Source organism: Lampetra planeri, chromosome 52 (genome assembly GCF_965212315.1).
Source record: "Lampetra planeri chromosome 52, kcLamPlan1.2.h2, whole genome shotgun sequence".
Lineage (NCBI taxonomy): Eukaryota > Metazoa > Chordata > Hyperoartia > Petromyzontiformes > Petromyzontidae > Lampetra > Lampetra planeri.
The window spans coordinates 6844921-6857501 of record NC_136158.1 but is presented as its reverse complement, the minus strand read 5'-3'; the positions used below and the strand labels follow the sequence as shown (position 1 = coordinate 6857501).

At 57.6% G+C, this 12581-nt stretch overlaps 1 protein-coding gene across 1 annotated transcript in view; it reads right to left on the bottom strand.

Moving 5' to 3' along the window:
* Positions 1-12581, bottom strand: part of LOC144734683 (1-phosphatidylinositol 4,5-bisphosphate phosphodiesterase beta-4-like) — a 95602-nt gene that overhangs the window by 51957 nt on the left and 31064 nt on the right. The window contains exons 12-22 of the mRNA XM_078616983.1: positions 11814-12024; positions 10959-11052; positions 10211-10290; positions 6421-6505; positions 5958-6048; positions 5593-5685; positions 3581-3735; positions 3361-3390; positions 2718-2859; positions 2474-2558; positions 1441-1565 (exon numbers count right to left, since the gene is read on the bottom strand). Of these exons, the coding sequence (XP_078473109.1) occupies positions 1441-1565; positions 2474-2558; positions 2718-2859; positions 3361-3390; positions 3581-3735; positions 5593-5685; positions 5958-6048; positions 6421-6505; positions 10211-10290; positions 10959-11052; positions 11814-12024 (1191 nt within the window). The remainder of the gene's footprint in view (positions 1-1440; positions 1566-2473; positions 2559-2717; positions 2860-3360; positions 3391-3580; positions 3736-5592; positions 5686-5957; positions 6049-6420; positions 6506-10210; positions 10291-10958; positions 11053-11813; positions 12025-12581) is intronic.

Here is a 12581-nt window from a genome sequence, read left to right as displayed (position 1 = left end):
ATGTGCACGTGATACTTGGCCATTAAGGCACCAGATTCGGGAGGGGAATCACGGGTCACCGGCTCCGCCCACTACTCAGGCAGCCCCGCCCACTACTCGGGTACCCCCGCCCACTACTCGGGTACCCCTGCCCACTACTCGGGTGGCCCCGCCCATTACTCGGGTGACCCCGCCCACTATCCGCGTAGCCCCGCCCACTACCCGCGTAGCCCCGCCCACTACCCGCGTAGCCCCGCTCACTACCCGCGTAGCCCCGCCCACTACCCGCGTAGCCCCGCCCACTACCCGCGTAGCCTCGCCCACTACCCGCGTAGCCTCGCCCACTACCCGCGTAGCCTCGCCCACTACCCGCGTAGCCCCGGACACTACCCGCGTAGCCCCGCCCACTACCCGCGTAGCCCCGCCCACTACCCGCGTAGCCTCGCCCACTACCCGCGTAGCCTCGCCCACTACCCGCGTAGCCCCGGACACTACCCGCGTAGCCCCGCCCACTACCCGCGTAGCCCCGCCCACTACCCGCGTAGCCTCGCCCACTACCCGCGTAGCCTCGCCCACTACCCACGTAGCCCCGTACACTACCCTGCAAGTCCAGGATGAGGCGAAACATCTTGAAATCATGAAAAAAATTCGGACGTTTTCAGAGACGTTGAATGGGGGACACTGAGATGGCCTTTCTGAAACCAATCCCGGTCAAATGGGAACCTTTAGAAGCTTCAATCACGGGAGGAGTTTGGATTTGTCTAAGCGACGTGATTGTCAGATCCCGCTCATTTACGCAGGAAAGTCTCACAGAGCCTCAAGAGTTTTGCTTTTTGTTCAGGAGCATCTGCCAAAGTTTCACAGTCGTGGGGCGACAATCGCGATGCAAATATTGTTTCAAAATTGGCAAATTCTAACCGTGACTCCTGGACACACTGGGCCTACGTACTCGTCTTCGAACGACATCAAGGGGATCTGGAGTGTCCACTTGTGAGCGAAGCGGACGGCGTTGGGAAGCATTGTACGGTTGTTATTACGTGCTCCGCACACCATTACCCAGGGCGGGCGGCCTGCCGGATCCATACCTGTCAACCCCGTACCAGTGCCCCACCACATTATTACAAACCAATTCAGACCGTATTGGTCACCCCTTGCCCTCCTAAATCTCAAGGTTCATCCTACAAAGTCCCATCAAAAGGGAGAAACACAAACAAATAGACAAAAATAGATGTTGCCCGTGTTGAAACGGCTGTATGCCGTATGCACTTGAAAACTCAATTTCCCTGTACAACAATACAGGTAAACTGTACGGGTTGACAAGTATGCGGATTGGAGGCTCCACAAAAAGCGGGCAAACCGCGCTACCCTCCGGGGTGTCCGGGATCCCGTGGGGTCAGGAGAGCGAGTGGAGCTGAGTGGCGCGGGTGGCGCGGGTTGGAGGTGGCGGCACGACCAGCTCACCGGGGCTCTGGAAGTTGAGCGACACCATCTGGCAGCCGGCGTTCCAGAAGATCTGCGGCATGTAGTTGGAGGAGTCGACACGGCCTCCCTTGGGGTAGATGCGGCTCATCTGCCGCTTGTTGTAGCTGACGGGCGCGTTAAGGGTGAAGTTGACCTCGCTCACATTTCATTCTGACCTGGTGCTGACCTCCCGATCACTCGGATTTCATTCAGTCGGACCTGACCTCAACCTCCCACTCACTCTGATTCATTCTGACCTGGCGCTGACCTCCCACTCCAATTTAATTCTGCGAGCACCAACTTCACTGAGGTGGACAGCAATGGCGCACGTGGTGAGCACGCTGTCGCCATGAACCCAGCCGCCTGAGTTTGATTCCTGGGCACAGCTAACATCGGTGGTGGGTGACATCAGAACCAGTCTGGGGCTCCCCCCCCCCCCCCACGTCAGCAACCCGTGCCGACCAGAATGGGGGAGAAAAATATGATTGCGCCACCCTCCACCACCAACGGCCATGGCTCGACCCTTCATCCAGCAGTTGACTGCTGTGCTTTTCCCCCGATTAAGTGAAATATTTTTTTTGCGGCATCACTTTTGAGTCTCATGGCGCGCGACGCTGGGCACAGCACGGTGGGCGTAGCTCCTCCCCGAGCGATGTCGCGGGCATTCTTTACCGTCCTTCGGTCGAGGCGGCGCCTTGCCACCATCCGGCCGATGCGCCCCCCCCCCTCTCCCATCGCTGGAGTTCCACGAGCTCCACCACAAGATCTGCCCACGCACCGAGATCGAGGAGCTCTTCGGGAAGCTGTGAGATCATCTCGGGGACCCCACCCTCCCACACCCCCCGCAACCCCCCCCCCCCGCAGTATTACGTGGAGTGGGGGGCTTGCCGGTTTCGGACCGCCGGCGACGACCAGTGGCAAATGCGCGGCCACCGGCGGTCACCGACCCGGAACTCCGTTTCCTCTACCCTGGGGCTTCTCCGATGTTCACCGCGACTCACCGGGGAGGAGGGGGGGGGGGGATGAAGGATACTTGACGAACTCAATGGGGTGAGTCTTGAGGTAGCCGAGCCCCACCGACTCGCTGAACGACGACATGTTGTGGTGGATGTTCCGCTCTGCGAGGCACCCGGGGCACGCATGAACACACACACGCGTACACACACACGCACACACATGTACAACACGTAGACACGCACACACACACACATCTCTCTCGCTCTCCACCTCTCTCTCGCTCTCCACCTTTCTCTCTCTCCACCTCTCTCTCTGCTCACCCTCGGCAACGTCGAAGCCCTGGAACTTGACGGGCTGTGCGTAGTTGACCATGGCCGACAGGTAGGGGTGGATCTTGGTGGTGCCACCCACGTACTTGTAGGTGGAGATGAAGGCCTGCTCGTCCTCCACCGACACGCAGGCCTGCCCCAGCGATAACCACGGCAGCACAACGTCACGCAGACAGCGCCACGCTGCCTCACACGGACAGAGTGACACTGCGTCTCCCCGCATCTCTCCCCATTCTCAAGCCATCTCTCCCCCTCTCTTCCCCCCTCTCACCATCTCTACCCATCTCTACAAATCTCTACACATATCTACAAATCTCTCCCCATCTCTCCCCATTCTCTAGCCATCTCTACCCCTCTTTCCCCCTCTCCCCATCTCTACCCATTTCCAGTCATCTCTCACCATCTCTACAAATCTCTCCCATCTCCCTGTCTCCCCATTATCTAGCTCTCTCTTCCCATCTCTACACATCTCTCCAACATCTGTCTCCATCTCTCTCCGTATCCCCCCGTCTCTCCCCATCTCTCCCCATCTCTCCCCATCTCTCCGTGTCTCTTCGCTAGGCCACTGGGCTGTCTTGCGTGGCGCGCCCAGGTTCCCGCGCGCCCTTCGCAAAGGCGGCATGGGTGCTCTCACCTTCTTCTCGTGATCCGCCTCCTCCATGACCTGGCAGCAGTCAAGGTGAAGAGAAACACCCAGGTGAGTATCACAGGGAGACCACCCTCACCTCACCTGGCGAGACGGGGCTACAGTGTGACACAGGTGAGGGTGAACGAGTGACGCAGGTGAGGGTAATAGTGAGCCAGGTGAGGGTGAGCGTAACCTAGGTGAGGGTGAGACAGGTGAGGCGTCTCACCTTGCGGAGGATCACCGACTTGCTGCTGCTCAGGCTGCTGCTGGAGCGTTCCTTGACGATCGCCGCCGCCGCCGCCGCCTCCACCACCGCGGCCGCCACCACCGTCAACTCCGCGCCGAACTTCAGCTCGGGGTGGGCCTCATCCTCCGGTTCGACTGACGCGCGCGCGCACACCGCCGAGAGTTCGGTTCCCCCGCTTTAGCGACCGCCGAGAGCAGTGGGTGGATCCGAACCGGTCCCGGGGCCTACCGCTAGGTCGAATCGGCCTCGAATCGGCACTCGGGCGTGGTGTGTAAGCATCGCCGCTGTGAGATGAAGGCGGCCAGGTGTGGTGGTGGGCACCCGCACCCACGTACGCCATACTGGCCCACACAGAGGTGATTGCAACCGCCACTCCAAAAGTCTGTCAAAGGCTGCACAGGGGATCTTTGTGTTTGCACGGGGACCTTCATTACTGTGAGCAGGCCCGGGTAAAGCTGAATGGCAGGGAGTCGGAGCCATGTCCTGTTCACCTTGGGGTGTGATGGGGATGTGTACGATTACGTGTGTGTGTGTGTGAGTACGTGTATGTGTCTAGAGGCAGTCGCCCTCCAACAACAACAGAGGGCGGAGGAGCGATGCTCACAACAACGAGCGGAGCGCCGGGTGCCTAAAGCACAGCAAGTTGGCACAGTAGGGGGCACAGGTGGTGCATCAGCCAGTCATCTCAGTCAGTCGACCTGTGGCACCTGGGTCTGCCCCGTAACCTCCTGCCAGCGGGCGTTCGACACTTCACGTGGCCTCAAGGTGCACATGGCCTGGCACAACGTCGTGGTGACGTCACCACCACTTAGTGGCGAATGGCCGTTGTTGTTGTTGTATGTGTCTGCCAAAACAACCCCCTACCTCCTTGTGGTGCCGGACGGGCAACGCTGTCTTGGGCAGTGCCGTGGGGGGAGGGCCAATTCCGATTGGCCTTTCCCCTCATGGCGTCTGTAACCACCACAGCGGCCAAATGGGGGCTTTGGACAGGTGCGAGGAGCTGGTGACACCCTCCACCTTCAATGAATTACCACTAAACCACCACCACAAAATGTAATAAATAAGCTTGTGCCGGAAGCCCCAGGGGGACCTGGCATCTATGACGTCTCCTGGCCAAACCCTGTTTGGTGGAGCCAGGAGACTGAATCCTTACCCTCCTCCAGAAACAACAAATAACCACTACGTGTGGCCACGTGGAGGAGAGGCTGCCACTTCTCTGTCGGGAGCTGGACCGGTACCGCCTAGATCTCTGTAGTATTCAGGAGGTCTGGTGGACCGGCTCTGGCTCCTGCCACCATGAGGGGTGGACAGTCCTCTACTCGGGGCAGGAGACTGCCAAACAACAGGGTGCGGCTCTTCTTCTGAATGAAAGAATGAAGCGGGCGTGGGAGCGTGGCAGTGAAGTGTGGGAAGCTGTAAGCCCCAGGCTACTTTGGGCTTGCCTTCCCATCAACCAGAGGCGAGGAGTGGTGATCGTGGTTACTTATGCCCCCACTGAAGACGAACATACGTGGAGGGATGCAGGCAAGGCCGATGAGTCAGATGCTTTCTATGACCTCTTGTCACAGGTGCTGGCTAAAGTGGCTCCTTGGGATTGAGTCATCTTGTTGGGTGACTTCAAAGCCCGAGTTGGTCATGATGCTGGCACCTGGTCTGGAGTAATTGGAAGGCATGGGCCAGATCAGCTCAATAACAATGGCAGGAGGCTGCTAGATTTTTGTGCAGCCCATGGGCTTGTAATTACCAACACGCTGTTCCGGCATCGGCGCATCCACACCACATCATGGATGCATGCCGGGTCCAAGCAAGAACATCTGCTAGACTACATAGTGATGGAACAGCGGATGCGGGCCCATGTCCTTGACACCAGGACCTACCATAGAGCTGATCTGCCCACTGACCATCGAGCGGAGCGCCGGGTGTGTGAGTACGTGTGTGTGTGAGTATGTGTGAGTATGTGTGTGTGTGTAAGTAAGTGCGTGTGTGAGTACCGGTCTCTCCCTCATCCTCCGCCTCCTCCTCCAGGATGCTCGCCTGAGCCATGGGGTCTCCCTCCGTCAACAGGCAGAACGCCTCCAACTGCTCTGCATCATCATCACCATCAACACACCGCCGCCATCACCAATATTAACATCACCATCGGCTCCATGAACGTCATAGCCATCATCATCACCATCACCGACATCATCACCATCGCACTGTTACCATCATCATGAACATCGTCACTGTTGCAGGTCATCGGCATCGCCATCATCATGACCAAAACAATCACCATCGTCATCCAGTCAATAATCATGACCATCATCACCACGATCACGATGACAGGGACCACCTCCGCCGCACGCGTCACACTTACTGGACTCCACCTCAGGCCGCAGGCGCTTGTTCTTGATGAGGATTTTGTAACGGAGGTCGTTGGGCGAGGGCAGAGGTCGCCCCGACTCCAGCTGCACAGTGAGGACAACGACGACAACAACAACAATAATCAAAACGACGAAAGCAAAGACAACAATGACAACAACAATGACAACAAAGACAACAATGACAACGACGAAAACAAAGACAACAACGACAACAACAATAACAACAACGACGACAATGACAGTGCCAACAACAACAATAACGACATCAGCAAGGGCAATAACGACATCAGCAAGGGCAATAACGACATCAGCAAGGGCAATAACGATGGCGTGGGCTTCACCACCGACACACGGAGGGCCCGGCCACACGCACGCGTACCCACGTGTACCCACGCACGCACGCACACACACGCACACGCACGCACGCAGGCACACACGGTCGCCCCGCCATCTCACCGGGTGTCCTTCCAGCGGCTCCTTGAGGAGGAAATCTCCAAAGATCTCCTCGCAGTAGCGCGCCATCTTGTACTGCTGCGGCTTGCTGTGCGGGGGGGCACGCAATCAGACAGCGACGCGGGCGTCACACACAGACACACGTGGGCGTCACACACAGACACACGCGGGCGTCACACACAGACACACGCGGGCGTCACACACAGACACACGTGGGCGTCACACACAGACACACGTGGGCGTCACACACAGATACACGTGGGCGTCACACACAGACACACGCGGGCATCACACACAGACACACGTGGACGTTACACACAGACACACGTGGACGTTACACACAGACACACGTGGACGTCACACACAGACACACGCGGACGTTACACACAGACACACGTGGACGTCACACACAGACACACGTGGGCGTCACACACAGACACACGCGGGCATCACACACAGACACACGCGGGTGTCACACACAGACACACGCGGACGTTACACACAGACACACGTGGACGTCACACACAGACACACGCGGGTGTCACACACAGACACACGTGGACGTCACACACAGACACACGTGGACGTCACACACAGACACACGTGGGTGTCACACACATACACATGCGGGTGTCACACACAGACACACGCGGACGTCACACACAGACACACGTGGGTGTCACACACAGACACACGTGGGTGTCACACACAGACACACGTGGGTGTCACACACAGACACACGTGGGTGTCACACACATACACACGCGGGTGTCACACACAGACACACGCGGACGTCACACACAGACACACGCGGACGTCACACACAGACACACGTGGGTGTCACACACAGACACACGCGGGTGTCACACACAGACACACGTGGACGTCACACACAGACACACGCGGGTGTCACACACAGACACACGTGGGTGTCACACACAGACACACGCGGGTGTCACACACAGACACACGTGGGTGTCACACACAGACACACGTGGACGTCACACACAGACACACGCGGGTGTCACACACAGACACACGTGGGTGTCACACACAGACACACGCGGGTGTCACACACAGACACACGTGGACGTCACACACAGACACACGCGGGTGTCACACACAGACACACGCGGGTGTCACACACAGACACACGTGGGTGTCACACACAGACACACGTGGACGTCACACACAGACACACGCGGGTGTCACACACAGACACACGTGGACGTCACACACAGACACACGTGGACGTCACACACAGACACACGTGGGCGTCACACACAGACACACGTGGGCGTCACACACAGACACACGTGGGCGTCACACACAGACACACGTGGGCGTCACACACAGACACACGCGGGTGTCACACACATACACACGTGGGCGTCACACACAGACACACGTGGGCGTCACACACAGACACACGTGGGCGTCACACACAGACACACGTGGGCGTCACACACAGACACACGCGGGCATCACACACAGACACACGTGGGCGTCACACACAGACACACGTGGGCGTCACACACAGACACACGTGGACGTCACCACACAGACACACGTGGGCGTTACACACAGACACACGTGGGCGTCACACACAGACACACGTGGACGTCACCACACAGACACACGTGGGTGTCACACACAGACACACGTGGACGTCACACACAGACACACGTGGGCGTCACACACAGACACACGTGGACGTCACACACAGACACACGTGGGTGTCACACACAGACACACGTGGGCGTCACACACAGACACACGTGGGTGTCACACACAGACACACGTGGACGTCACACACAGACACACGTGGACGTCACACACAGACACACGTGGGCGTCACACACAGACACACGTGGGCGTCACACACAGACACACGCGGGTGTCACACACATACACACGTGGACGTCACACACAGACACACGTGGACGTCACACACAGACACACGTGGGTGTCACACACAGACACACGTGGACGTCACACACAGACACACGTGGGTGTCACACACAGACACACGTGGACGTCACACACAGACACACGTGGACGTCACACACAGACACACGTGGACGTCACACACAGACACACGTGGGTGTCACACACAGACACACGTGGACGTCACACACAGACACACGTGGACGTCATACACAGACACACGTGGACGTCACACACAGACACACGTGGGTGTCACACACAGCCACACGTGGACGTCACACACAGACACACGTGGACGTCACACACAGAGACACGCGGGCGTCACACACATACACACGTGGGTGTCACACACAGACACACGCGGGCCTCACCAATAGCAACAACGACCGCCATTCACCACTAAGTGGCGGTGACGTCAGCACGACGCTTGTGCCAGGCTATGTGCACCTTGAGGTCACGTGAAGTGTCGAACGCCCGCTGGCAGGAGGTCACGGGGAAGATCCAGATGCCACAGATCGACTGAGAGGACTGGCTGATACACCACCTGTGCCCCCTACTGTACCAACTTGCTGTACTTTAGCCACCCGGCGCTCCGTTCGTTGTTGTGAGCGTCGCTCCTCCTGCCTCCATTGTTGTTGCAGAGCAACTGTCTCCAACTGCTCAGTAGCGTCCTTCACGAGCCTCCTCCACAGAGGCCGATCTTGACACCGCTGGTAGCAGTCATCGGCAAGTCCACTCAGCTTCACATCCTCCTGTACCACATTACTCAATCTCTTCTCTAGCCCGTGCCGCGCCCCTTTTTCTCCCTCGATCTGGCCGAACAAAAGCTGTTTCGGCATGCGGTGAATGGGCATGCGGGCTACATGGCCCAGCCAACGCAGCCTTGCCTGCCAGAGGAGCTCACCGATGGGACTTTGTCCAGATCTATCAAGGATTTGTGAGCTCCTCACACAATCCATCCTGATTAAACCCAAGGATGGATCGTAGGCAGGCCAGCCAAAATGTTCTCACCGGCAAAAATGTTCCATTAGGGGGGTCCACGTTTCGCAAGTGTAGAGAAGGGAGGGAATGACTGGCCGAGAAGACCTGAAGCCTCGTGCGGAGCGACAGACCAGGAATATTCCACACAGCGTACTTCCTCAACAGATGGCACCTCAGCCAGCTGCTCACAGGGAGTAACTTCCTCCTACGCAGCCTCAGAAGAAGAGCCACTCCCTGTTGTTTGGCAGTCTCCTGCCCCGAGAAGAGGACTGTCAACTCCTCATGGTGGCAGGAGCCAGAGCTGGTCCACCGGACCACCTGAATACCACAGAGATCCAGGCAATACCAGTCCAGCTCCCGACAAAGGAGTGGCAGCCTTTCCTCCGCAGTGAGCGTTTGAACATTCCACGTGGCCACACGTAGTGATTTTTTGTTGTTTCTGGAGAAGACTCGAGGGTAAAGATTCAGTCTCCTGGCTCCGCCAAATGGGGTTTGGCCAGGAGACGTCATAGATGCCTGTCCCCCCGGGGCCTCCGGCACAGGCTTATTTATTTTGTCGTCATGGTTTAGTGGTAATTAATTGAAGGTGGAGGGGTCACCAGCCCCTCGCACCCGTCCAGAGCCCCCATTTGGCCGCTGTGGTGGTTACAAATGCCATGAGGGGAAAGGCCAATTGGAATTGGCCCTCCCCCGACAGTACTCCCCACGACAGCGTCGCCCGTCCGGCACCACGAGGAGGTAGGACCACACATATGGGCGGTGTCACACACACCCGTAGCCCGCGGGATTAGTGAGTAGAGGTTCTAGGGGGCAGTGGTTCTAGAGGACGGAGGTTTTAGAGGACGGGGGTTGTTGTTGAGGGCACCTGCAGTGGTTCTCGAAGGACAGGATGACCGGGTAGATGGACGTCACGAACGCCGTCTCCTTGATGGCCTGGATCACCTCCTGTGGGGACGCAAACACACGCGCACGTGCACACACAAAAATACAAAGAGAAAGATCCCCCGTGTAGCCTTAACAGACTGCTGGGGCAAGTACTGTTAGCGAGCAGCACCTATGAAGGCCGGTATGGCACACGAGTAAGTGGGTGACCAGCACCACGCCCAGCCGCTTCTGTCTCCCCAGTGGCGATGTTTACACACCACACCAGGTACTCATTTGTGGCTGAGTCTACCTAGGGGAGGCCTAGGACCGGTTCAGATAATCGTCACTGGTGTTGGCCGTGAGCGGGAATCAAATTCGGGTGGCCGGGTTTGTAGTTCAGCGCGCTAACCACTACCACTCGCTCCACACACACACACACGTGTACACACACACACACGTGTACACACACACACGTGTACACACAGACACACGTGTACACACACACGTGTATACACACACACACGTGTACACACACACACACACGTGTACACACAGACACACGTGTACACACACACACACGTGTACACACACACATACGTGTACACACAGACACACGTGTACACACACACGTGTACACACACACACACACACACGTGCACACACACACACACGTGTACACACAGACACACGTGTACACACACACGTGCTGCGGGGGTCCACGTGTGCATTGACGCTGTGCCCCACGGTACCTTGAAGAGGATGTCGGTGCACATGGCCTTGCCGTGCGTGATGATTGGCTCCTGGTCCTCCCCCTTCCCATCCCAGCAGTCCAGCTCCACGCACCTGTACACAGAGTAACGTGGGGAACACACGGGGAGAGATGTTAACTACCTCGCCTGGTATACAGGAGGTCGTGGGTTCGATCTTGACCCTGACGCCTGCTTGATATTTGGAGTTTGCATGTCTCTCCCTCTCTCTCCCCATGGTCGCGTGGATTTTTCTCCGGTTCCTCCGATTTTCCCCTAAAAATTAGAATCAACATCAACACGTTTAGATTATTTGGCTGCTATACATTTCCACCTGATGATAGTCCATTTCGTTGAGCTATCATTCGTGATGGCCAGGGTCGCTTCTGAAAAAGAAGCTATATATAGCTCAGTGGACTTTACCCTGGCAATAAAATAAAAATCTAGTTTAGTAGTTTACATATACACATTTAGCCTATAGAAGAGTCGGTCAGTCATAGGCAGAGGAGAAGAGGAAGGCCTTGAGCCAGGACTTGCGCAGGGGCAGGGAGCCGACAGCATGGACGGCAGGTGGGGGGGGAGGAGTGGATGACGTTGACTCGGGGATGTTCTGGTTGCCGGATCGGACATAATCATTCGGACAGAGGGGTGCGTGTGCTGACCGCGCGCGCTAATCGCACTGCGTGGTGACGGCGGTGGCCCTTGCCAGTGGCTGTTTCGGTGGCCGTGTCGGTGGCCTTGTCGGTGGCTGTGTCAGTGGGCCTTGTCGGTGGGCCTTGTCCGTGGCCTTGTTGGTGGGCCTTGTCGGTGGGCGTGTTGGTGGGCCGTGTCGGTGGGCTTTGTCGGCAGGGGCCTCACCTGCAGCCAGCCAGCAGCACCTGGCGGTACATCTCCACCGAGGACTTGCCCCCGAACTGGCGGCCCACGAGGTAGGTGTTGTGCGAGGAGTTGATGTAGTAGTGCGAGAGCGGCTGCTCCATGTCCTGGTAGAGCTCCAGGCGGTCGAGGAAGACGGGCGCGTTGTCGTCGCACATGAGGTAGCGGCACAGCCCGTCGTACGACAGCCGCCCTGTGGGGAGCGACAGCCGCCAGCCACCACAATGACGCGACTCAGGCACGTGACCACGTGACGCGGTCACACGACTTGGGCACGCGACCACCCGACGCGACCACGCGACGCGGCAAGACGATCCTAATTAACGATCACATTTACAGGAATATAACCTCAACAGACTGTTGGAGCTGTTCGCGAGCAGCTATAAAGGCCGGCACAGCACACGAAGGGGTTGGTGGGTATACACCACACCCGGCCGCTTTTGTCTCCCCAATGCTGTTGACAAACCACAACTGATATTCATTTAAGGCTGAGGGGCAAGTGCTGTTAGCGAGCAAAACGGAAGGTGGCCAGCACCATGCCCAGCTGCCTGTTTCCTCAGTGGCAATGTTTGAGGACGAGTCGACCTAGGGGAGGCCCAGGATCGGTTCAGAAATTCATCACTAATGTTGGCCATAAGTGGGAATCCAACTCGGGTAGCTGGGTTTGTTGCAAAGCACTCTAACCACCGTGCTGCCGCTTCCCACACACAATAAGACAAAGTAAAAGATTATCCGTATAGCCTGAACAGA